The following is a 26,471-nucleotide window of genomic DNA, read 5'->3' on the forward strand; positions in this document are numbered from 1 at the left end:
TGTTGTTGCTCAGAGCTTGTGAGCACTGTTTCTTTCTTTAAGCTGGAGCACTGAAGACCAGTGCTCATGGTTTACAGAGCTCCGTTGTAAACAGAACTGTAAATCTTGCTCTTATCCAGTCACATTTGCTGTGCATTCAAAGACCGAGGTCTGTTTTGACTGTAGCTGCCTCCTCCCTCCTGCTTTTGAAATGCATGGCCTGGTGTCACGGTCCCTGACTTCCTATGGCTGCTGCCGCCTCCGTCTAAGAGCTCAACAAGCATTTGCAATGGAATAGTGTGAGAAAGTGCCCTCTTTCTGCATGGTTGCCCCCACTTTTTGCAGAACTGCTGATGTACTTTGAGTGTGCCCTGGTTTCCTGCTAATCAGGTACCCAGGGCTTATGTTCTTTCCCTAAACCTGTATTGTAGACCAAACCCAATTGGCACTCTCTAGCCACAGGTCAGACCCTGGTAACTGGTACACCAGGTACCCAAGGCACTGTGACCAGGGAAGGCCTCTAAGGGCTGCAGCACTTATTGTGCCACACTTAGAGTTCCTGTACCTGCGTGCTTTGGTGCAGAACAAAGTAAAAACTCGACTTCACTCACATCCCCGTGCCCCATGCCTACAACCCAGTGCCCTGGCATAGATCAGTCGCCCTTCTAGCTGGGTCCACTATACCAGTGGTGAGGGTACAGGTGCATGAGCTATGTACCCCTACAGTGTCTAAACCAATTCTTAGACATTGTAAGTGCAATGCTGCCATTAAGAGTACATGGTGCTGGGAGTTTGTCAGTACGAACTCCACAGTACCATAATGGCTGCACTGAAAAGTGAGAAGTTTGGTATAAAACTTCTCGGGGCATTAAACCTACACTGACGTCAGTGTGGGGTTTAATGTAAAATGCACACAGAGGGCATCTTAGAGATTCCACCTGAAAAAAGACCTACCACTAGTGTCCAGGCTGAGTGGCTGCTTTCAGCTGCCACCTCCAGAAATGTTTCTGGACTCCTGGGTTGAAAGCCTGCTGCTCTTGGGGACCTGAAACAATGCACATCCTGGGACGAGGTGTTCCTCCCCCCGGATGGGCAGGGTCCCCGAAGGGGAAGCTTCAAAGGCCTATCGCCTTTTTGTGCTTCCCCAGGCCCGTTACTGCTTTCAGAATCTGGTCCCCACCGGTTCTCACCCCCAGTTTGGGCAGAAGAATTGGAGTGAACACAAGTGAGTAAGAGGTGTGCCCACCTTTGCCATCCCCACCCCCAAGTTGAAGGAGGCAAGGTGAAGCACAACTCAGTCCCCACCATCTTGTAAATGGGGGACCCTAGCCAACCAGAATGAGATATATCCGCCCCTCCCACTGGAGGGTGGCAAAATAGGGGTGTACCCACCCCAAGGAAGAACCCATTGGTCCTAATCTTTACATACCTGAAACGCCCCTAAACCTAGTATTTATGGGGCACCCCAAATCTTGCCGCCTCAGAAAAGAAACTACAAGAAGAAAAGTAGAAGGACCGAACAGCAGTGCCAAAGCTAAGAGGAGGAGGACGCCCACTGAATTGGCCCTACCGGCCTGTCCCCACCGCAAACCTGCAGAAGCAAAACTCTGGTGTGTCCTGCAGCCAGCAACCTCAAGAACTCAGGGGACCTTCCCTGCCTTCCAAACAAAACGCGTTGTCTCCCGTGAACACCGGATTTGTTCACCAACAGACTCCAGTTCAGGCGCAATCCGAAAGTCTGCACCCATCGCCCCGAGTTAGAGTGGCCAAACACCACGAGGAGGTCTCCCCAGCAGTCTTAAACCCCCATTTGTCCTGAGCTTAAGTCCAGGAAATTTGCTCCCACAACCATGTGCCTGCTCGTAAGCAGCCACCAACCGTAGGCCCCCTATCCCCCACTGGTTTACATTGGGCCTCAGCACTCTGCACCTGGCTGCCCTAGTGCCACTGAGAGTGTAACAAGAGTGTATCCGTGACCCTGGGGACCTTTGAGTCTAACCCCAGAATACCAACTCCCACAACAAAGTACTTACCTGTTAACCAATAACACTCCCATAGGATAACATTGACTGTTTTTCTATGAAAAGTTCGGAATTGGAAAATCTAAAAGTCTTTAAAACTGTACCCAAATAACAAAAATGCTTTTACTTACCTGTTTACAGGATATGTCCCAGTGCAGTATCCAGGTATACTACACTGTGTACGAAAAGTAATCTGTAAATTAATCTACTTGACATTCTATTGAAACGCCAATACAAAGTATATGTACAATATTCCAAAGCATTGCATTACTAGTAACTCTACTGTAATCAAACCAAAGTATATATACAACTGCAAGGATACGTTACTTACCTGTAATCCTGGTTCTCTTCCGGGGGTATACTCAAAGTCATAAGCACTGAATAGTCGGCAAAATACATATAGATATACATATATACATACATATATACATACATATATACATATACACACACACACACACATATATATATAGGTAATATTGAATAGAGTCTTACCTGTCGGTGTAGTTTTGCAGCTTGAAGATCTTTCTGGATTCACTATGCTGTGCATTATTCCACGGTCTAGTGGTTGGGTCCGGAATCATAGTCTTTTCTTTGTTTTTTTATTTTTTATTTTCGTAGCCCAGGTAGGTGTCGACGTCCCACCTTTTGGTGTCCTTCCGTGACGTCGGCATGCTTCCTGCGGAAGCTCCCACCCTTGGGCGTCATCTTCGGAATCTTTTTTTCTCGTTTTGTGTTTTTGCGAACCCTTGGCAATGTTCAAGTAAGTTTTTTAATCTGCTTTGTAGTTCAAGGTATCTGTTTCAGTGTTGACCTTGTCTTCTACCACCTGATTCTCCAGCCTCATCTTTCTGGCGGAGGTGGGTGGGTTCGCTAGTGAACCCAGAAAGATCTTCAAGCTGCAAAACTACACCGACAGGTAAGAAACTATTCGTTTTGCAGCGTGAATCTTTCTGGATTCACTATGCTGTGCATAGACTTTGTAGCGGTTTGTTATTTTTGTGGTGGCTGGGTGGAAGATGAGCGTTGGCTGTTGAATATATGTTGAAGCACTTTCTGTCCTACTTGTGCTTCCTTGTTCATTTGTATATCCACACAGTAGTGCTTAGTGAACGTGTGCACTGAGGCCCATGTTGCCGCCAGGCAAATGTCTTGAATGGGTGTGTTAGCCAAGAAGGCTATCGTTGCTCCCTTTTTCTTAGATAAGTGGGCACGCTAGCTCTTGGTCTGCTTGTTTGTGGCAGATATGAATAGTTTGTGCGATGGTCCCCTTTGTTACTGGTCTACACAGGAAACTGCTTGCGAAGGACACAAAGAATTGTTTCGTCTTCCTGTGTTCCTTTGTTCTTTCTATGTAGTGCATTACTGCCCTTCTAGCGTCCAGAGTGTGGAGTGCCCTCTCTGCGCTTGTGGTTGGTTTTTGAAAGAAACTTGGTATTTGAACTGTTTGGTTGATGTGAAACCTCGACACCACCTTTGGCATGAAGTGTGGGTCCGTTCTCATCACCACCCTATGATTGTGAATTTGGATGTAGGGTTCTTGTAGCGTTAACGCCTGTAGTTCGCTCACCCTGCGCAGGGAGGTGATAGCCACCAAGAAGGCTGTTTTCATTGTTAGCATGTGCAGGGAAGCCTTATGAATCGGTGCAAAAGGCGCCTTCATGTGCTTTGTCAGGACTAGTTTACGGTTCCATGCTGGTCTGCATTTTCTTAGGAGTCACTATCCTTTTTGCCCCTTCCATGAATCTCTTTACTATCTGTGATGTAAAGAAACTCTTTCCCGTCTCTCCTCTTGTGTAGGCCACAATTGCTGGAAGGTGCACTCTCAGCGAGGATGAGCTTAGCTTTGCTTTCAGCAGGTACGTGAGGTACCTTAGCACTGTTGACTCCATTGTCATCTTTCTGTGTAGCTTCTTCTTGCTGCACCATTCTGTGAACCTTCTCCATTTCGCCACATAGCACCTCTGTGTGGTAGGTCTCCTTGCCTCTCGTAGCACCCACAGTTTGCTCTCTGGGAGTTTTAGGTGTGCAAACTCTACGTCTTCAGGAGCAATGCAGCTAGGCAGAGGCTCTCTGGGTGGAGTACTTCCCCGTTTTGCATGGAGAGCAAGTCTTTTCTTTTTGAGAACTTGTGGGGTGGTCCCTCTGCCATCTCCACTATTTGAGAGAACCAGGACTGCCTGGCCCACTGTGGTGCCACCAGGATCAGAGTCATGTTGCTGGCCCTGCACTTGTTGAGTACCCTGTGTATCAGTGGTATCGGGGGAAAAGCATAAGCAAATGTCCTCGACCAGCTTATCCATAGGGCATTCCCCAGGGAACCTTCCCCTGGTTGCCTGGAGGCGAAGCTTTGGCATTTTGCATTCTGGTGTGTCGCAAATAGGTCTATAGTCGGTGTTCCCCACCTTCTGATAGCCTTAGCGTTTCCTGTGCATTGAGCTCCCACTCGTGGGACGCCGATGTCTGTCTGCTGAGCCAGTCTGCCTCCACATTGTCTTTCCCTGGTAGGTGTATGGCTAGCAGGTCTATCTTTAGTGGGATGGCCCATCTCCATATCTCCTGCGCTAGGTTCGATAGCGGCAGAGATTGCGTTCCTCCCTGCTTTTTGATGTAGAACAGTCGTCTGGTTGTCCGTCTGGATCAACACTCTCTGGCTGTACAATTGTGTCTGGAAGGCTTTCAGGGAGAGGAACACGGTCTTCAGTTCCAGGTAGTTGATGTGTTTGACCGCATCCACCGGAGTCCACAGACCCCTCACCCTGAGCTTGCTCATGTGCGCTCCCCATCCCTTCTGGGATGTGTCTGTGGTGATGGTCACCGTTGGGGTCGGTGGTGTTCGAGGCTTTCCCTTTGTTAAGTTCTCCATGTTCCACCACGACATCTCCTCCTGCACTGCGTGCGTTACAACCACTAAATCTTCCCAACTCCCTGTAGCTTGTGACCATTGTTCTTACAGCCATTCTTGGAATGGTCTCATGTGGAGGCGTACATTCTGGTACAAGATGTATGCATGAGGCCATCATGCCCATGACCTTGCTCGCTGTCATCACGGTCAGAGCTCGCCCCTTCTGGTAGAGGCGCGTTTCCTTCAGTAGCGCCTGTGTCCTCTTGTCGCTGGGGAACGCCTTGCTCTGTATGGTGTTTATCTGAGCCCCTAGGAAGACCTTTACTTGCTCTGGTTCCATAGAGGATTTCCCCCAGTGAATGGAGAACCCCAGGTCCATCAATGTCTTTGTCACGCGCTGGGCATGTTCTTTGCTTGTCCTGTGTGAATTTGCCTTTATTAGCCAGTCGTCCAAGTAAGGGTATACATGGATCCCTTCCCTTCTCAGGTGCGCTGCCACTGCTGCAAGGCACTTGAAGACCCTTGGTGCGGATTTTAGTCTGAACGCTAGGGCTGTGAACTGGTATTGATGTTTGTTGATGGTAAATCTGAGCAGATGTTTGTGCCGCCTGTTTATCGGGATGTGCAGGTAGGCGTCTTTGAGGTCTATGGTGGCCATGAAATCTCCGTCCCCTATCTGTAGAATGACCTCCTGTAGAGACGTCATTTTGAACTTTTGTGTTTTTATGTATTTGTTCAGGAACCTGAGGTCCAGGATGGGTCTTAGTGTTTCGTCCACCTTTGGTACCAGGAAGTAGGGAGTACACTCCCTTGTTTCTTTCTCTGTATGGTACTGGTTAGATGGCCTCCGTTTGGAGCCGTTCCTCCGCTTCCCTTTGAAGCAGCTCCAGTTCTTTCCCTGACTGCGCTCTCTTTTTTGGTTTTCTGTTTGGCGGTGTCCTTTCCAGTTCTATACAGTATACGAACTGTATGATGTTCAGTATCCAGTTGTCTTTTATCTTCCTCCATTCTCTGAAGTATTGACTTAACCTGCCTCCTACTGGTGTTACATGTTCCATGGTATTTGGTCCGTGTAACCCTGTGTTGGTCCTTTTGTGCTCCACCCTGGGAGGCGTCGTGCGGGTGGGCACATACTGTGTGACGGCGTCACTTAGAGGTGGCTTGATGGCCTCCTCTCTTGTTCTGGCCATGTCAGTTTCCTCTCCCGCGAAAGGAGAGGCCCCTTTGCTGGTTGTGCCAGTTTTGTTTTTGGTGTCCCTGCTGTGCCTTGTTATCTCCCTGGTTGGACTGCTGGAAGGTCTGGTGTGACGTTCCTGGCTGGTTTTCCCCTATTCCGTTCTGTCTCCGTGACGGGGTACCCCTCTTCATCCCTCTGAATTGTAAGGCCCCCATGGACCTTGCAGTGTCGTTTTCCTATTTAAGCAGGGTGAGTTTGTCATCCACCGGCACTCCGAACAGTGTCTCCCCATTGAATGGGGTGCTAAGAATATTGTGCTGAATCTTGTTTGAAACCTGAGATCCTGAGCCAGGCTTGCTTTCTTTCAGTGATTCCCAACATCATCAGCCTGCTGGATGCATCTGCTTCATCCAAGGCTTTTTTGAGGCAAGCGTTCGCCACATTCTTTCCCTCCTCCACGAGGTGTGAGGCTCTATGTTGGTACTCTTCTGGGAGGTGCTTCATCAGCTGCCCAATTTGGTACTGGTGCCTGTGAGAAGTTGGCCTGATATGCAGTGCTCACTATTCTAGTGATCACTATGTATCAGTCCAAACAACCCTTATTGATGATTGGTTGTAAGTCAACCTTATAGACCAGCTATCCTAGTAGCATGGATACGAGCAGTCTAAGGCTAAGACTCTAGAGGGCGTGTTAAGCCAGCTGTTTTACCATCACATTACCCCTTGAACACCAAGTGAAAGGACACCACACAAGTTGTTAGGAAAATAAACAGATATTTATTTATAACAAGTCTACCCTGAACTCTTTATGAGTCAGGGAGCTAAGCACACAACAAAACTCTTACGAAAATACTTTAAGTCGCACAATTTACACAGATGCCCTAGGGGCACGAAAAACCATATACTCAGTAAGTGGAATGCGAACTTGCTAGCAGGTAAGTAATACTTTTCTAGACTCAGGAATCGCTAGGCCTACAATTCTAAACACTGGGATTAGATGCAGGAGGCCTGTGGACGTCGTGTGCAGAGTGGGAACTCTCACGCGTAAGGCGGGAAAAAGTCTATGGAGGCTAGCAGTTGCAAAGTTACTGTTCTCGGGCGAACCCGGCTAGGTGGGTCGAAAACGGGAGTGGATCCGAGCACTTAGGGTGTTGGACTATGCTGGAGCACCGGAGTACTCAGGTTACCTAGCCCAGGGGCTGCGGCTGCATAGGGTTGAAGTTGCGTCGGAAACCCTCGTTGAAGATCCAGGAGCCTGAATAAAGAAGTTGCTGGCAAGCGGCCAGTGAAGGAGTTCGTGGTGATCCAAGTCTGGATCAGGGAAGAAGGGACCTGTAAGCAGAGGGGACCAAGTTCTGAATCACTAGCCAGTGATTTGAGTGGGCACCAGGATGGCACCGGACGAAGTCACCTCAACCAGGTGAGTGGGCGCTGCTGGGCTCTGCAGTCTCTCGGACCAGGAGGCGTTGTCGGCGACCAGGATGGAGGTGCGAGCTGTCCCACGAAGGTACTTGCTGTCGACGTCGCTGGACCCAGGATTGGGCAACAAGTCTTGGCAAATGCAAGGCCCACGCGGTGGACCTAAAATGGCGTCTTGAGTGGACCAGGAGGGTCCAGGGTGCTCCTCTTTTGGAGGGGAGCAAGGGCTAGTCTGGAGCAACCAGACCAGCAGTGGTTGTCGTCGTGGAGCATCGTAAAAGGGCCACTAGCCAACGGGCAAGCGACCTGGACAACGCGGTGAGCAGCAAAAAGCAGAAGGGCCCCACGCAGATCTCGTGGATGCAGGGGGGCTGAACTTCGGTGCTGGAGCTGCTCAGGGTCGGGGCTTCTCTTACCCCAAAGCACTCAGTCGAGGGTCACTCGGTGGTCGTGCTGGACAAGCGTCGTGCAGTTCTGAAGATGGCCGGTCCCTCGAGGTCTCGTCACACCCACGAATCTCAGCGTAGCTGACGATGTAGGTAGAGGTCAGAGGTGCCAGGGAAGCCGGTTCTCGTCGTGCTGGAGCAGTCTTGATCCGAAGGAGAGACTGGCAACAAACCGCGATGCTTGGTTGGTGCCTGCTGCTGCAGGGTGACTACTCCTTAGTCACGAGGGAGAATCTTGGGAAGAAGTCTTGAGTTCCTTTCGTGGAAAGTAGTTTCAGGATTCAAAGATGATCTGATTTGGAAGGGGGCCAGTTCCTACCTTTATCCTGAAAAAGGGGGCTGGCACGCGACTAAGTCCTGCCCTATGGGTGGGACTAGGAGGGGGGTGGTTACACCCCTCTCCTTTGGCGGGCTTTTCCCCAGAGCAGGGACTGGAGTGTCCCTGGAACTGGTTCAAGCCGGCCTATGCATAGTGAGCACCGGGGTGCCACTTGCAGTCACCTTCCTCTAAAGCCCTGCCTACCTAGGATACACAAAATCCTGTCTGGGACGGTGCTGGCACCGCCCCTGACAGGAAACCCTTTGTCCTTGCCTCCTGCTCTGGGAGGACTCCCAGCAGCAGGAGGGCAGACTTGTGTCTCGGTGGCAGCATCCATTTTGTGGAGCTAAGGCTATGTCTGACTTTAACCGGGGTTACAGGTTACATACAAGTCGTGTCCCTCTAGAAGGGTGGAATGCTAACCCCGTCGCCAGAATTGGCGAGGGGTTAGTATTCCAATTCGTATGACACCTTACTCGACATGTTTTGATAAAGCGATACCAGAGTTGGCATATAACCGCGAGGATTATAATGCACTTAAGAGTATATGGTATGCGATATCATGGAAACGGCTAAGGGATGGATCCCGAAATCCGCAGACAGGCTCAGCTCATGCCAGAGCACTATCTCACACGATTCCAAGCACTCTGCCTTCAGGATTGTCAAGGCCTGCCATAGGAGTGACTGATAGGAGATCTGTGTGTCCATTTTAGGGTTAGGTATAGGTATACTATATCTAAAGCAAAGGGTGATTACACCACCTTGCCCCAGCTGTCGTGCAGCCAGTTGTGTCAGATTTGGATGGCCAGCCAGGGGTGGCATAATACATGCTGCAGCCCCTGGTAGGCCCTGGGTACACCTATGCCCTGGGTACCTAAGGTACACTGTACAGGGACTGATAAGGTGACTCAGTATCCAATTGGATATGTACCTAGGGTACATGGAATTCATTTTAACAGAGAGAGCAGTGGGCCTGAGGTCCTGAATAGCAGGGCCTCAGGTCAACTAAGTCAGAAAACCAGCAAAACACCAGGCAAAAAGTTGGGGGCAACCATAGTCAGGGATCTACCTTCCTACAGTGCCGATTAAGTAGGGTGTTTGAGTTCGCCATGCGCCAATGCATTGCTGCATTCATATCTATTTTTCTCCCAGTTAGGCCCATCCTCCTGCTTTCCTTGTCTGGCAGTGGCCCTGATGTCGTCGACACATTTGCCCTCTTTCATGCGGTCGCCGTGATAATTGAGTCCGCCAGGACGGTCCCTCTGATGTACGGGGGATCTTTCGTGGAGTGTTTGTATTTCTTCTCTGTCCTCAGCGTAACGGACCTGCATGTCGCCGGTTCCTTAAACGCCTGGCTCCTGGTCTGCGTGGGAAGAAGGGTCTCCAATAGTAAGTCAGACTTTTGTTTTTCTTCGTCAAGTTTGACTCCAAGGGCCGTTGCCGCGTTATTGATCACCATATTGTACGCCCCAATGTCGTCTGGCGGCGAAGGCCTTGAAGGGTACGTGTCTACGCCCTCTTCTGGACTTTCGGTGTCGAGGTCCTGCCATTACAGGTCCTGCGTCCCCGAGGATGCAGACCCGAGGCACGTCCTCTGGTCGTCGTCACCCTCCTCCTCATAGTAGAAGTCTTCATCCTCTTGATGTTCTAGAGTTTCGGGGCTTTTCTGCGGCTCTTCCGCCTCGAAATCCTCCTCCTCTTCTTCTACTTTGACGATAACTGTAGGTGTTTTCGACGGAATGGTGAACTGTTTGAGGCGTTTGTCGAACTCCTTCTTTCTTTGTAGGATGCTATCCATTTCGGTCTCAAGCCGTTTTTTCTTTCTCTCCAGTTCGGCGGCCTGTTCGACGTCGGAGTGTTCGGCTGGTCTCTTTGCCGAGTATTTAGACGTCAAAATGGGCCTCGTTTCCTTTGTCGACGTCGAGGCGACCTTTGGGGGCTTCTCTTTCGAAGTCGGACGTTCCTTTTCAGGGACGTGTTTCGACGACCTTGGCTTTTCGCCGGTCTTCGCCGCCTGGGAGTCCTTCTCAAAGGATCCACTGGGCTCTCTGTCCTTGAATGCAGCTGCGGCCGACAAGGTTTTCGGCACCAGTGCTCCCTTCGAGGACTTCGACTCAGTTTTTCGAGAGTCTGATTAAGACCTTTGATGGTCTGTCGGGGCTTTTGGGGTCGACGACTCTCCTACCTCTTTAGAAGTTTTCTTGTTGGTGTAGGGGAGTAGGGTCTGTAATCCTATGGTCACCCCAGATTTTTTCTTTTTGCGTCACTGGTTTACGACTTTCCCTGGCTGTGGGCCTGCTAATCAGACCCACATCCTAGCTGTTCTCTATCTTAATTGACAACCATGTACTTTAGGTGCATTTACCAATTGGTACTGGGCCACCTTATCAGTCCCTGTACAGTGTACCTTAGGTACCCAGGGCATAGGTGTATCCAGGGCCTACCAGGGGCTGAAGCATGTATTATGCCACCCCTGGCTGACCACCTAAACAGACACAACTGGCTGGTAAAACAGCTGGGACAAGGTGGTGTAATACCCTTTGCTGTAGATATAGTATACCTATATCTAACCCTAAAATGGACACATATATTCCCATCAGTCACTCCTATGGCAGGCCTTATCAATCCTGAAGGCAAAGTGCTTGGAATTATGTGAGATGGTGCTCTGGCATGAGCTGAGCCCGTCTGCAGCTTGCGGAACCAAGTCCTAATAGCTGTTCCATGATAACGCTATACCATATACTCTTAAGTGTATTATCATCCTCGCGGTTAAATGCTAACTTTGGTATAGCATTATCAAAACATGTTGAGTAAGGTGTCATACGAATTGGAATACTACCCCCTAACCAATTCTGGCAACGGGGGTAGCATTCCACCCTTTTAGAGGGACACGACATGTATGTAACTGTGAACCCTGGTTAAAGTTAACTCGAGCCTTGGCATCACAAAATGGATGCTGCCACCACAGACACAAGTCTGACCTCCTGCTGCTGGGAGTCCTTCCAGCGAGGGAGGCTCGGACAAAGGGTTTCCTGCCTTGGGAGGTGCTAGCACCACCCCAGACAGGATTTTGTGTATTTGGTAGGACAGGCCTGAAAGGAATGAGACATGCCTGGGGCACACAAGGTGTCCTGTGCATACACCGGTTCAAACCAGTTGCTGGGGCATCCCTGCCCCAGCTCTGGCGCGAAACCGGACAAAGGATAGGGGGTGTAATCACCCCCCTTCCTGGTCCCACCCATAGGCGGGACCTAGTCGTAGTACAGCCCCCTTTAGCAGGATAAAGGTAGGAGCTGGTCCCATTCCAAATTAGATTTATCCTGATCACTTTACAAGTAGAAACTCTGGACTTCGACGTTCTGCTCCACAGAAGACTGAAGAATCTCCCTTGTGGGCAAGGAGTGTCCACCCTGCAACTGCAGGCACCATCAAGCGTCCAGCGGCTTCACTTTGTCGTCTTCCCTCGAGGATCCAGACTTCAGAGCCCGACGAGACCCGGATTCCCAGACCTTTCCGACCTCAACTCACATCTGCAGCACAGCTGAGATCCGTGGGTGCGACGAGACACGTGGGACCGGCCATCTTGGAGAAACTGCACTTCGCTTCCAGCACGACTTCTGAGGTAAACTCGACAAAGTGCTTTGGGGATTTAGAAGCCCCAGCCCCGAGCAGCTCCTGCACCGAAGATCAGCCCTCCAGCATCCACGAGATCTGCGTGGGGCCCTTTTGCGGGTTTGCTGCTCAACGCGGTGTCTGGTTACTTGCCGGCTGGCTAGTGACCTCCTAGACGACGATCTTTGAAAACTACACTGCTGGTCTGGTTGCTCCAGACTGGCCCTTGCTCCCTTCCAAAAGAGGAGCACCCTGGACCCTCCTGGTCCACTCCAGACGCCGTTTCCACTCACCACGTGGGTTGTCTTTGCCAAGGCCTGTTGACTCCAAATCCGGATCCAACACCGCCGACAGCGAGAGCGTGCGTGGGAGAGCTCGTGCCTCCATCCTGGTCATCAAAGACACCTCCTGGTCCACGTGGCTGCATAGACAAGCGTCCACTCTTCACCTGATCGCGACAACGACATCTGGTTCCTTCCTGGTTCCACTCCAGTCACTGGCTAGTGACTTTGAACATTGTCCCCGCTGCTTTCAGGACTTCAGTATTCCTGATCCACCCTTGGATCACACCGGACATCTTCCTCGTGGTCGCCTGCAGCATCTTTTCTTTCAGGCTCCATAGACTGCAACGCAGAAATCCGACACGACTTCGCACCTATGCACCCGCAGCCCATGGGTGAGGTAACAAGAGCATTTCGGTGCTCAAGGGTAGATGAACTCTCCTAGTGTCCAGATTCACAGTCGTTTTAATCCTAACCAGTCAGGGTTGTCCGTACTCACCTTTTTCTTGAACTGTACTGTCCATAGACGTTGTTCCCCATCTCGCGTGGGGGTTTCCACTCTGCACCCGCGTCCCGTGGGCTTCCTATTACTTACCTGAGGTTCGGATAGTGTAGTCCCAGCGAACCTACAGCCTCTGGACAGCTCCATTCCCTCAATCGATTTCCTTGTACCATTTACTTAGTATATGGTTTGTCGTGCCCCTAGGGCACCATTGTAATTTTGTGCAACTTATCGTATTTTTCCTAAGAGATTGTCATGTGCTTAGCCCTCTGATCTCATAAAGAGTTCAGAGGTGTTTGTTATTAATAAATATACTGTTTATTTTCATAACAACCTGTGTGGTGTCCTTTCATCTGGTATTCAAGGGGTTATATGTGGTAAAACAGCTGGCTTCACATGCCAAAAGAGTTTAGCCTAAGACTGCTTTGTCCTTGCTACCATTAGGATAGCTGGTCTATAAGGATTAGTTGCTTACCTGTAATTCTAGTTCTCTTCCAGGGGCATCCTCATCAAAGTCATAAGCATTAGAATATTCCCGCCCATGCGCGGGACCCCGGAAACACTATATTATATGTGCGCCACATATATATAACCATATATATATATATATACATATATATTTATATAAAAATAAGCAATTGCAGCCTAATAAACACGAGCTGAATCATGCTGTAAAGAATTTCCACCATACATGAATGACATGCATTAGAAACATGAGAAACAACAATAAAGTTTGTTTTGAAACTGTTTTAATGCCCAGAAAACAGTAGAAATTCTTCTAAAACACTGAAAGCATAGGAAGCTCCCAGGCTGCATTGCAAACACACAGTCTAAAAAGACTGAAAAGCTAACCTGTAGCTGTATGCAATAAACTGACACCGTGCCTTTAAGGCACTCCTGACCCCCAGCTTCCCATCATGCCTCAGGAGTGACAGTTAGGTCAGTTGTTCTTTGCGGAGACTGAAAAAACCATGAAACTAAAAGGTTAACAATATCTCCAACTTAAAATAGTCCTTTGCCCGGGGAGGCGGGAGGGTTGCTTTTGACTTTGACGAGGATACCCCTGGAAGAGAACTAGGATTACAGGTAAGTAACTAATCCTTCTCTTCCAGGGGATCCTCATCAATAGTCATAAGCATTAGAATAGAATAGCGAGCCTCACCTCATCTCCCTGCGGGCAAAGGAAAAATACAGTAAATATATTTAGTAAGCTTAGTTAAAAACACCAAGCTAGGATAGAGTAAAAAAACCACTATCCAAACAGATTCCTCAAGGAGGCCTGTCCTACTTGAGCATCAGCCCCGGAATCAGACTCTAGGCAGTAGTGCCTCGTAAAAGTATGAACTGATTTCCAGGTTGCAGCCTTGCAAATTTCTGACATAGGGACATCATGCAAGAATGCAACAGTAGCCGCTTCCCCCCTGGTGGAATGAGCCTTGGGAGGTAAAGGTTAGGGCCTTTTCGCCTGCTGATAAGCTAAGGTAATGCATGAAACAATCCATCTAGAAATGGATCTCTTAATGGCTGGGAAGCCATTTCTCATGGCGCCATAATTAATAAACAATTGATCTGTCTTCCTTATCTCTTCTGTACTCTGTAAGTAGAACTTGAGTACTCTTTTAAGATCTAAGGAAGGAAGCAACCGCTCAGCTGGAGTCGCCGGATCAGGGAAGAAAGATGGCAGGGAAATGGACTGATTGATGTGAAAATCAGACGCCACTTTAGGGAGAAAAGAAGGATGCGCCCTCCAGACTACTCTGTTATGGTGGAAAACAGTGTAAGGCTCATTGGAACAAAGCGCTTGTATCTCGCTTACTCTGCGCGCTGATGTAATCGCTACTAGAAAAGCGGCCTTCCAAGATAGGTGCTGCAAGGAAGCTCTGTGGATGGGCTCAAAGGGAGGGCCCGTCAACTTAGATAACACCAGGTTCAACTCCCCCAGAGGCGTAGGGTTTCTAACAGGGGGATACACTTTCTTTAGCCCCTGTAAGAAGTCCTTAACCACCTGCATTTGGAAAAAGGAGGGCTGACTAGGTGACTTCCTGTACACTGTAATGGCAGACAAATGCACTCTGATCGAAGCATACTTGAGATCAGATCTTGCTAGGTACAGAAGGTAAGGGAGAATAACATCCTCCTGTCCCTTCGTGGGATCAAAGTGATGCTCTCTACACCAAATAAAAAACCTCTTCCATTTAAACGCATATGACGTTCTTGTGGATGGTCTTTTCGCTTCCTTTAAAATATGCATACAATCCGGAGGCAGATTTAAATGTCCGTATTGTAGGACTTCAGGAGCCATTCTGTAAAGCTCAGTGAGGGAAGGTTGGGATGAAAAATCCTCCCTCCCATATTGGACAACAGGTCCGGCCTGCAAGGAAGCCTCCTGTGCGGGATTACTAACAGATGTAGAAGGTCCGGGTACCACCACTGCCGTGGCCAGTCCGGAGCTATCAGAATCATGGTCATGTTGGATCTGAGTAGCTTGGACACCACCTTCGGGATCAGGGGCAGCGGAGGAAAGGCGTAGGCAAATGTCCCTGACCAGTCCATCAAAAGAGTATTCCCTCTTGTCCCTGGACGGTGGAATCTGGACGCGAAGGAGTGGCATTTTGTGTTTTTGTCGTCCAAAAAGATCTATTTCCGGACGACCCCAACGATGGAAAAGGTCTGCCACCACCTCGTCGTGCAGCACTCAGTCTGGCTGATCTTCGAAGTGCCTGCTGAGAGCGTCTGCCTTGACTTTTAGCTCTCCTGGAAGATGTACCGCCACCACCGAGAGGTTCCGGGCGAGCAGCCAGTGCCACATGGTCTGAGACTCCAGGGAGAGCGGACGTGACCGAGTTCCACCTTGCTTGTTCAGGTAGAACACGGTTGTCGTGTTGTCTGTCTGGACCAGGACTGAATCGGACTCGATCGCAGGCAGGAAAGCTTTCAGAGCTAGATGGACTGCCCGGAGTTCCAGCATGTTGATGTGGTAGGTCTGTTCTTTTGCCGACCACCGTCCTTGAATCTGCAGAGGACGCATCCTCAGCCTGGCGTTGGGAATTAGGAAGATGCAGGACGCCATGGATCCTAGCAGGGATGCCACCTGCCTGACTGTCGGATTCTGCGCTTGGAGCAGAAGCCTGCATCTGTACTTCATGGAAGACAGTCTCTCCTCCGAAGGATACGCTCTTCCCACGCCTGAGTCCAGAACGGAGCCGAGATAGTGAATGGTCTGGGTGGGCTGCTGCACAGACTTGTCCCTGTTGTCATGTAGCCAGAGGTTGTGCAACTGCTGCAGGCAGAACTGGAGGTCGTGACTCACTTGCAGTGGGGAAGGACCTTTTAGCAGCCAGTCGTCCAAGTATGGATATACGAAAAGTCCTTTTCTGTGAAGAAAATCTGCCACCACTGCCATGCATTCAGTGAAGACTCGCGGAGCGGACTTCAGACCAAAGGGCAGACCCTTGTCCTGGTAATGTTTGTGACCGACCACAAACCGCAGGTACTTCCGATGTCGTTTTGCGATTGAGATATGGAAGTACGCATCTTGGAGGTCCACCGAACACATCCAATCTCCTACTTGCAGATGTGGACATATTTAGTGATGGGCCAACATGCAAAACTTTTCCTTCACTATTTCTTTGTTCATTAGTCGAAGGTCCAGAATTGGTCGAAACTTGCCCTCCTGATCTTTTTTGGGGACAAGAAAGTATCTGAAATAAACTCCTTTTCCTCTTTGGGAGGGTGGAACCTCCTCTATCGCCTGCTTTTGGAGAAGAGCTCTCTTTTCGAAGCAGCTGCAATTGATGGGGACGAGACTTTTTTTGGTGGAATGTCCTTCGGAAGCACTCGGAAACGTAGCGCATATCCATTGCTCAGTATATTCAGCACCCAGCGATCTTTTGTGATGCTGGCCCACTCTGCTAGATGTTGAGAAGCACTTCCTCCCACTGGAGTGGGCAACGGAGGCGGAGGAAGCCACTGCTCAGGACTTCCCTCCTCTCGTCGTGGTAGAGGACTGCTGCTGGTGACCACCTCTACCTCTGTTGGACTTTCCTCCACGAAACTGTCTTCCCCTGGTTCTTATTTTGGGACCACTGAGGGGTTTGAACCCTCTGTTGAGGCCCTTTGCCACGGTTGGATTTGTAGCGGCGCTTAAATTCTTTTTTTCTTCTCCAGCCCAACTGCCTTGACCGTGTCCAACTCGGTCTTCATCCTAGTCATCTCTTCGTCAGCGTGGGAGCCGAAGAGAGAAGAGCCGGAGAACGGGAGGTTCATGATCCTTTGCTGCGAGTCTGGCTTAAGCCCTGTTAGCCGCAACCAGGAGGATCTTCTGGCACATACACCATGCGCGTAAGAGTGCGCTGATAACACCGCACCATCTGCCGCTGTGCTGATTGCTTGGTTAGCCACCAGAGATCCCTCTGTGACTATCTCTGCGAAATCTTTGTTCTTGGTTTGGAATCGCTCCAAAGAGTCCCAAAGAGATCTGTCATACCTGCCAAGCAACGCAGCCGCGCTGGAGACTTTAAGAGCAGCTGCAGCAGAAGTGCAGACCTTGCGACCCCACGAGTCCTGGGTCCTGCTGTCTTTGTCAGGCGGAACAGAAGAAGTGGCCGAAACAGCATGTGTCTTTTTCGCGGCTGCCACAATGACAGAGTCTGCAAGAGGATCTGTCTTGACGAAGACTGGATCTGAGGTAGCCGGCTTATATTTTTTCCAGAGACGAGCTGGAACCGCCTTAATGGTTGCCGGTGTTAGAAACGTGTCCATGACTGGGTCAAGGATCCCAGGAACCAGTGGCAGCAGAGGTCGAGATTCTGACTTCTTATGAAGAGTTTCGAAAATCACTGTTGTCGTGACTCTCGGGACAGACATCTCAATATTAAGCTTTTGTGCACCTCTTTGTAAAACCTCATGGTAGGTGGCAATATCGTCTATGGGAGAGACCCTGGTAGATGGGCTGTCCGATAGTGTGGGAGAGTAATCCCTCTTGGAGGATCGGGTGGAGGAAGACGAGGACGTAGATGGTGTTCTCCTACGCCGTCGATGCTTAGAAATCCTCACTTCTCTCGATCTCCCAATGCGGTCCTCGTGTCTCGGAGAGCGAGACCTGTGGCGCCTGGCCTCCGGAGACCTCTCCTGTCTTTGTCTAGGAGGGCTCGCTCGGTCTGCTTCGTCCACTAGTCTCTGCAAAGGAGACCAATGCACAGAGCTGGCATAGTCCTGCATTCGTCTTGTTGCCCCAGAGTCCTTCCAGTGACTTGCATGGAGGTTCCACCTCGGAGACAACAGAGTCGCAGCAGGAGCTTCCTTGGATCGCGAAGGAGACTTGCGAACGCGGGAAGCAGGTTCCGGAGTGGGCGACTTTGAAGAAGCCCTCCTGGAAGATTGAGGAGACGAATGTCATGAAGCCGACTGTCTCTAGGACCACTGAGCCTCCAGATCTCTCTGAGGCCTGCCTCGACGTCGAACGCCTTCTGGACGCCGAACTAGGCTTATGTCGTCTCTCAACGTCGAACGCACCCTCGACGTCGAACTGCGTCGACGAGACACAGGTAAGTGCTCTCTCGATGGCGATGAGACACCGACGACGGAGGATGTCTCTCACTCGACGCCGAATGTCTTCTAGATGGCGGCGGAGATGGATTCAGTCTCGACGTCGATGGTCTTCGAGACGACGGCGGAGGGGTTTGTCTCACCCTCGACGCCGAACGTATCGACGGAGACTTCAACCTCGACGCCGATCGTCGCCCAGTTGACGACGGCGGAGGTGTCCTCGTTCTCGACGTCGATCGCTGGTGGACTTGCGATGACAGAAGAGAACCTGCCCTCGACGTCGAACGCTTTACCGGCGTCAACGTATGGCCTTGGTATCTTGACGCCGAACGTAGTCGAGATGACGACGGCGAAGGGTCTCTACTCCTCGACGCCGATCGTCGCCGGGTTGACGACGGCGGAGGGTCTCTGCTCAACGCCGATCGCCGCCGGGTTGACGACGGCGGAGGGTCTCTGCTCCTCGACGCAGATAGTCGCCGAGTTGACGACGGCGGAGGAGTCCTGTCTCTCGACGCCGATCGTCGCCGGGTTGACGACGGCGGAAGAGTCTCGTCTCTCGACACCGATCGCTGCCGCGTTGACGACGGTGGAGGATGAATCTTCGACGTCGACGACATACCTTTTCTCGACGGCGAGCCCGCTGTCGAGGGTCTCTTCTTCGATAAATGACCCATTTGAAGATCTTTTTTCAGCGCCGAGCCCGACGCTGAAGGACGCGAGGACTTACTTCTAGAAGATGTTCTAGCCCTCTTGGAGCCCTTCTTGACTGGTGATCTTCCTCTTGACAGGCCATAAAGACGAATTCGCTCTCTGTCTTTCAAAGTTCTGCTGGTCAGAAGCGGTCAGTGAGAGCATGCCTTTGGGTCATGGTCTTCAGGGAGACAAAGGATACAGACCTCATGAGAGTCTGTTTTGGCCTTCTTATGACCACAAGAAGGACAAGAGTAAAAAAGAGAAGGCATTTTAAGGTGTTAAAAATGCCCTAATCTGTCAAAAAAAGACAGTCTCTTACTTCTACAGCTGTAAAACGTCGAAGTAAAGAGAAAAAGTTGTTAAAAGTGAAAAGATTTTTCTGAAGAGTTCAGAAAAGAGTGGAGATGTGTTGCCAGGATCCTTCCAGAAGGAGCCGGAAAGAACAACTGACCCAACTGTCACCCCTGAGGCATGATGGGAAGCTGGGGGTCAGGAGTGCCTTAAAGGCACGGTGTCAGTTTATTGCATGCAGCTACAGGTTAGCTTTTCAGTCTTTTTAGACTGTTTGCAATGCAGCCTGGGAGCTTCCTATGCTTTCAGTGTTTTAGAAGAATTTCTACTGTTTTCTGAGCATTAAAACAGTTCCAAAACAAACTTTATTGTTGTTTCTCATGTTTCTAATGCATGTTATTCATGTATGGTGGAAATTCTTTACAGCATGATTCAGCTCTAGTGTTTATTAGGCTGCAATTGTGTGTATATATATATATATATGCACAGAAACAGATTCCCCGATTCTGGAGCCCCCGACCCTTCAAGGCGGCCTCACGGAAAAATGGGCTCGGAGAAACCCATCAGAAAAACACCATCCAGTGTAGCAAAGGTGAGGCCCAATACTGGAAAACAAGGCTTTTATTCATGCATATAGCAGCGCAGCATACTTCCATGAGCTAACGTTTCGGCCACTGCCTTGTTCACAGCTGGAAGTCATACCATCTGATTAGCAAAGTGCGTTTGTGCGCGCATTTAAATTAACAGTCACCTGACTTTGCATGTAAAATACAAGTCCCGTAACGCATTGCAAATTCATGTTACAAATATTTTTGAAAGTTCTCATTATTTCTTTCACCATTGTTGTGAATTCAATGTTCTTACTTGGCAATGACGTTATTTAGTGTGGGTTTTTTTCATCAAAGCTGTCAGGCGAGTAGGCAATCTCTTTTTGTTGTTTTCGATTTCCATTGTGCTTGAAATCAAACCCCATAGTTCAGCAAGATCACAGAAGGAAGTCATCCCTTGTGAATCCTTTCCACCACGCGCACATTTATTTGATCCATTAGCTTTCCTTTCGTAGGCTTGGCGCGTGGGTGGGTCATGCTCCTCAATAAGAATGCACAGAAACAGATTCCCCGATTCTGGAGCCCCCGACCCTTCAAGGAGGCCTCACGGAAAAAAGGGCTCGGAGAAACCCATCAGAAAAACACCATCAAGTGTAGCAAAGGTGAGGCCCAATACTGGAAAACAAGATATATATAGATATAGATATAGATATATATATAGATATATAAATTCAAAGTTCCTCTTTTGTAAAGAAGATCACTCCGGACACTGCGGGGCTTAAAAAACTGGTACTTTAATCAGGATTTCTTGGCAGACCGGTTTCGGCGTGTGCCTTCTTCATGTGCCATCATCCTTAAACTGTGAATGCACTTCACTTATCAATTGCTCTTGCTTGCCTTAGTGTTTGGAACTACTAGTCCCGAGAAGCAGCAAGCCAGCAATGCAAGCGTAGGTAAGTGAGGCTTCACTCTTTCAACACTCTTATGACTGTTTTATATATATATGGGGCACATATCATATAGTGTTTACGGGGTCCCGCGCATGGGCGGGAATATTCTAATGCTTATGACTTTGATGAGGATCCCCTGGAAGAGAAGGTTAACTTACAACCAATCACCATAAGGGTTGTTTGGACTGATACAAGGTGATCACTAGAACTAGTGAGCATCATATATCAGGCCAACTTCTCACATGGTGCACCCTACCTTCAGGGCTAGAATGCCTGCTAGAGGGGTGACTTACCTATGCCACAGGCAGTGTTGGTGGGCATAGCACACAGGGGTGCCATGGCGACTCTTGTTTGGTCTGCACCAAAACACCCAGTTTGCAATGGCAGGGTGGGGGTGTTAAGATGAGGGGTCTATGAGGGTGGCATAATACATGCTACAGCAAGAGGCTTTCTCTGGTCACAAAGCCATTGGTACCAGGGGTACCTTTTACAAGGGACTTCGATATGGTCCTCAGATGTGCCAATTGTGGGTACAAAGGTACAGTTCTGGGAAAGAACAGGTGCTGGGGCCTGGTTAGCAGGATCCCAGAACAAACTTAGTCAAGTTGGCATCAGTTATCTGGCAAAACGTTAGAGTATAACCATTCAAAAAAGGGCTCTTTCCTACAATTGTACAATGCCTCAGCCATCTTCCTGGTCTCCTATATTTTTTAACATACACAAGTTATCCAGCACACTTTGCGTTGGTCTATGCTAATAATACTGTAGCTGACTGGACCAACAGGCTCTCGACTCCGGCACAAATTTGAACCAGCACATATCTGCATGACTTTTGCCCATGAAACTAAAAAAGTATTATTTATAGGGTACGAAAAACTCTAATACGATCCTCTGGCCTTCCATCCAGGAATCCTGACCAAACCTGAAGGTTAAATCTTAAGGCATAACCATGGACCATATACTCTTTCAAAGATCTGCTACAGTATTGAAAAAGATATTGTTTAATTACAGTGAAAACAGTATTGTGAAACAATTGATATCAGATTTTAAAAATCTGATAACATCGGCTGCTCATCAAGCCTAACATGATCTCCCCAGTCATCAGTCCAATTTCAGACTTTTTGACTTGTCCAAAGAGCATTTTAATGCCTAAGAGCTTTGTGTCTCATCAGTTTAGCCATTACATACCTTTTTCAGTAAAGCATCCACACTCAATGCCTATACATCATTCTCAAAAGACTTACTATTAGGCTACAGCTTGCATTTTTTGAGACCCAAGTTTAGAAACTATGCAGTAAAGAAGAAAATGTTGCTTTAAGGAAAGACTTAAAAACCCTTTTATTTTTCTAGCCTAATGAAACAAATCGTTTTTTATTTCTCATGTTCCTCAACTATAGTCTATTCCCTGCATCAGGAAGTTCTATTTCTTAACAACTGTGTTTTAAAAATGCTATTTTAATAAATGTTCAGTTTATTTCTTTTATGTCAGCTGACCTCTTTCACACGTTTTAAGACATGGAGGCAAATTACCCCAGTTATGAGCAGTGAAAAGATCTTTAACAGGGATAGCTAGTAGGCAGTCTACCACCTGGGGTACAAGTAAACACAGGCGGCACATCCAGTGGGTTTAAATGATTGTGGAGTTCAATGGGGAAAACAAAGTCATGAAGAGGTCTATTTTCACAAAACTGTTTGAGACATTTTCTTTTGTCACTGAGCATCCTCAATGTGTGGTGTGTTTAAATGTCGTGGGTGTGCGCGCGCGTGAGCAAAATAAAAACGAACAAGATGTCCAAGACAACTTTAAATTCCCGGATCAGTGCATCATTAGCCATCACAATCAATACGAGCGATTATTGAAGCATGTGTATTTTACCATCTTCACATTTTATTTTGCATTGATTTGATTCAAGGCAGAGGAGCCTATGGCATTTCAATTCAAACAGTGGAAACACAACATTTACATTTTCTACTCATTACACTATAGTCAAGTCTGGCAAACGTTTAACTCTGAAAAAAAGTCAATCAAAGACCACCAGTGAAAATAAATACTGGACACAAGGACTGAAGCTGTTGAAAAAAATTAAATGTTGCCTTCATAAACCTAAAAAAGCATTATAAATAGCCAAGGAAAATAAAGCTGCAAATTGGGTGAGAATAGATATCAATTCACCTTTAGATATCCTAGAAAGAAACATGCCAGCGTGAAAGGGATAGGTGAATAAAATGAAAGGCTTTGTAAAAATATATAAGGAAAGCACAATTGTGACAAAACAATCCTACCAGGTCTGCTCCAGCTTGAAGTAAAACATCAGCTACATCTGTATGGCCGTTCTCGCAAGCGTAAGTAAGTGCTGTGTCACCCGTTGCTGTTGTCGCATGCACATTGGCCCCTTAATGAGAAACATATTTAAGTTCACTAAATGGTTTAATGCGCAGTCCACAGCACTATAGGTATGAGAATAACTTTTTCTAGCTTAATATACACCTACTCTGAACATGAAGAATATTTAACATTTATAATAAGTAAACATATGAAGAATTACATGAGATTAAACTGTTGAAGATTTTATATGTAAACTGACTGCTACTCCAAAACACAAGGCAGCAGTTAACATACAGATGGCATATTAGAAACGTACCAAAAGTAAAAAATTAACACTTATTGAGTCAACCTTGACCTACCTAAATGCTTGTTGCACATTTTCCCAAATTCAAGGATTTTAACTACTTACACTTCACATGATATTTCAGCTTACTGTCATTGTACCAAAATACTAGCACTATGTTGAAGAATCTCCAATTTTCACTCTTTATTTTTGTCACCTCTTGAACTTATCCATAACGCTTTTTGTGGTGCCCCGCCCAATTATGTAAAGTGTTTTGTTCCTGCTTCAGAATCTCCCCACTTGCAAAAGTTTCACATTTCACTTACCAAAATGCAGACTTAAGATATGGCTGCACTATATTATTGTCAAAAGGAACACACTCAGTTACAACTGCTAAATCAACAAAAATCCAAAGAAGGATTAGTTACTTACCTGTAATCCTAGTTCTCTACCAGGGGTATCCTCATCAAAGTCATAAGCACATGAATATTCCCGCCCATGCGCGTGACCACGGAAACACAATTGTGAGAAGTTGGCCTGGCATATGATGTCCACTATTCTAGTGTGCACCTTGCACAAGTAAAAAATGACCCTTATTGATGGTAGGTTTAAGACAACCTTTAAAGAAAGCTATCCTAGTGGTAGCTGTGGAGAGCAGCCTTCAGGCTAAGTCTTGAAGGAATGTAAAGCGGCTTGTTTTACCAGTCTATAATCTCTTGAATGATCAAATGTAAGAACACCACACAAGGTATATATCAAATGTATAAGTAGTTATTCTAAACACAACCCCTCTAGTCTCTATGAGGCTAGAGTTTAAAGTACAACACAAGAATTTTAAATAACACACAGTAAATAGCACAGTGTACGTTTTTCCCTAGCGGCCTCACAAACCATATACTAAAATAGTGGTATAAGAACCACTTGAGCGATACAAGTTTTTTTTTTTTTTTGCAGAGTTTTATATAGCGCGAACTAGACCCGAACCGAATCAGGTATCAGAGCGCTTTACATATTTTCCAGTTACGTTAAATTTTTTTACGTTTCCAGTTACTTTCATTTTAGGCACGGGGAGATTAAGTGATTTGCCCAGAATCACAGGAGGTTTTGGCGTCGTTACCGAGACTCGAACCCAGATCCCCAGGTCTGAGGTCGAGCGCCCTAGCCGTTAGGCCAACTCCTCTCCCCAAGTGAGGCCTAGGGCCTGTAGAACCGCTGGGGCAACCAGGAACCACCCAAGGGAAGGACGCAAGAGACCCACGGGGGATGCGTGCAGTGTCTAAACACAGCCTCGAATCACCATTGACTTCTATGGAGGAAAAGCAGGTTACAATTTTAAAGATTAAGGACACTTATGAGTGAACTACGATTGAACCCCTTTAGACTTAGACACTTCGAGAGTCCAGACCCACGGGAGCACCGGAGTACTCGTGTTACCTCACCCAGGAAAGCCGGGTACATTGGTGTCTTTTGGTGTCCGGTTTCGTCGTCGATTCCAATGGAGAGCTGCGAAGAAGTGCTGCAGGCGACCAGAGGAAAAGTATCTGGGTGGATCGGAGATCTGAAGAACCTGAAAGCAGAGGGGACAGAGTCTGGGTCACTAGTCAGTGACCAGGATGGCGACAGGAAGATGCCAGCCAAGGTCGGCTGCTTTAAGGTGAAGAAGGTGAAGCTTAACTCTTCAGCCACGAGGACCAAGAGGCGTCGACGACGACCAGGAGCTGGAATCGAGCTGTCCCAGGAAGGATGTCGAGTGCTGCAGCGTCTGTATCCGGATTGGACCCAACAAGCCTTGGCAACAGCAACCAACGCAAGATGACAAGATTGGCTTCGGTGCAGACCAGCAAGGTCAGAGGGACTCACCATTTGGAGGGGAGTCAGAGCACTTCTGGAGCAAACAGGAAAGCTCAAGAAACAAAGGATTGTCCTTCGTGGGGACCCACTAGCCAAAGGACTAGGGATCGCGAAGGAGCCTCGAGCTGCGGTGAAGAAAGTGGACGCACTGCAGAAGGAGCTCGGGCAAGGGCAACAAACAGCCCAATGCACAACTTCAGGAAGTAGGTGCAGTTGCAAAATTGCAGGATGTCCGGGAGTTCTGGTCCCACGTCTCTTGTGACGGCTGCGGGTCTCCGCTTTGCTGGGATCTCGTGTCGCCTCAGAGAAGTCTGGAAGTCCATGTTCCCTGTCACAGATTCTTCGGGATCAGGCGGGAGCCCCAAAAATGCAGACCGGCAATAGGGGCTCAGCATAGGGGCTCAGCTAATGCTAGGAAACCCTCTCACACAAAACCAAGCATTCTGCCTTCAGGATTGTCAAAGCCTGCCTTAGGAGTGACTTATAGGTTAATATGTGTCTGTTTTAAATGGTGGATATAGATATACTATATCCCAGTAAGGGGTTGCTTACACCACCTTACCCAGGCTGCAAGTGCAGACCTGTGGTGCCATTTTGGAAGGCTTCCCAGGGGAGGCATAATACATGCTTCAGCCCCTGGTAGGCCTCTGGGATACCTATGGCCTTGGTACCTAAGGTACCATATACTAGGGGCTCACAAGGTAACTAAGTAACCTATCTGGTATGTACCTAATGTACATGGAATCAATTTAGAGATAACAGCTAATTTGTGGTCCTGATTAGCAGGGCCACAGCCAGACTAAAGTCGAAAAACCAGTGACACACAGCAAAAAGTGGGGGTAACCATAGGAAGCAGACCCTACTCTCCTACAACAATCATATGTGGAAAACATAAATGCATCTATCTATCTATCTATCTATCTATATCTATATCTATATATATATATATATATCATGCAACAAAGGATGCGGCACACCAAAGGTTGTTTTGCTTATTTTATTGATAAGCTCTCCCCCACCAACGCGTTTCAGCCACCACGGCTTTGTTCACGGTCAGCAAGCCCTTCCTTCATTTCTACTTTTATACCCATATCTGCCATTAAGTGGTATTCTGGGATATGTAGTTTGACACACATTTTTCAAAAAACTTTACACAAAAAACAGAAAGACAGTGGCGCTGTTGTAAATACATTTTGTGCAATCTTAACCTTTGAATTCTTACTGTGTTCTGGGTTAGTACCCATTATTGTGCTTGTTAATTGCAACAATAGTAACTTTGTAAAGGTATAGTACCCATTTTCTTAATCTAATGAGTTCAAGGATAAAGTTTTTCGGAAAACACAGTTATTCAAGGTGAACAAAGTTCCTCATCGTTATTGAT

General features: G+C 48.1%; 1 protein-coding gene across 14 annotated transcripts in view; it reads right to left on the reverse strand.

Moving 5' to 3' along the window:
- Positions 1–26,471, reverse strand: part of ANKRD17 (ankyrin repeat domain 17) — a 1,381,421-nt gene that overhangs the window by 988,782 nt on the left and 366,168 nt on the right. For all 14 annotated transcript variants that reach the window (XM_078676026.1, XM_078676025.1, XM_078676019.1 and 11 more), the window contains exon 10: positions 22,914–23,023. In XM_078676026.1, the coding sequence (XP_078532152.1) occupies positions 22,914–23,023 (110 nt within the window). The remainder of the gene's footprint in view (positions 1–22,913; positions 23,024–26,471) is intronic.

This window comes from Lissotriton helveticus, chromosome 2_1 (assembly GCF_964261635.1).
Source record: "Lissotriton helveticus chromosome 2_1, aLisHel1.1, whole genome shotgun sequence".
Lineage (NCBI taxonomy): Eukaryota > Metazoa > Chordata > Amphibia > Caudata > Salamandridae > Lissotriton > Lissotriton helveticus.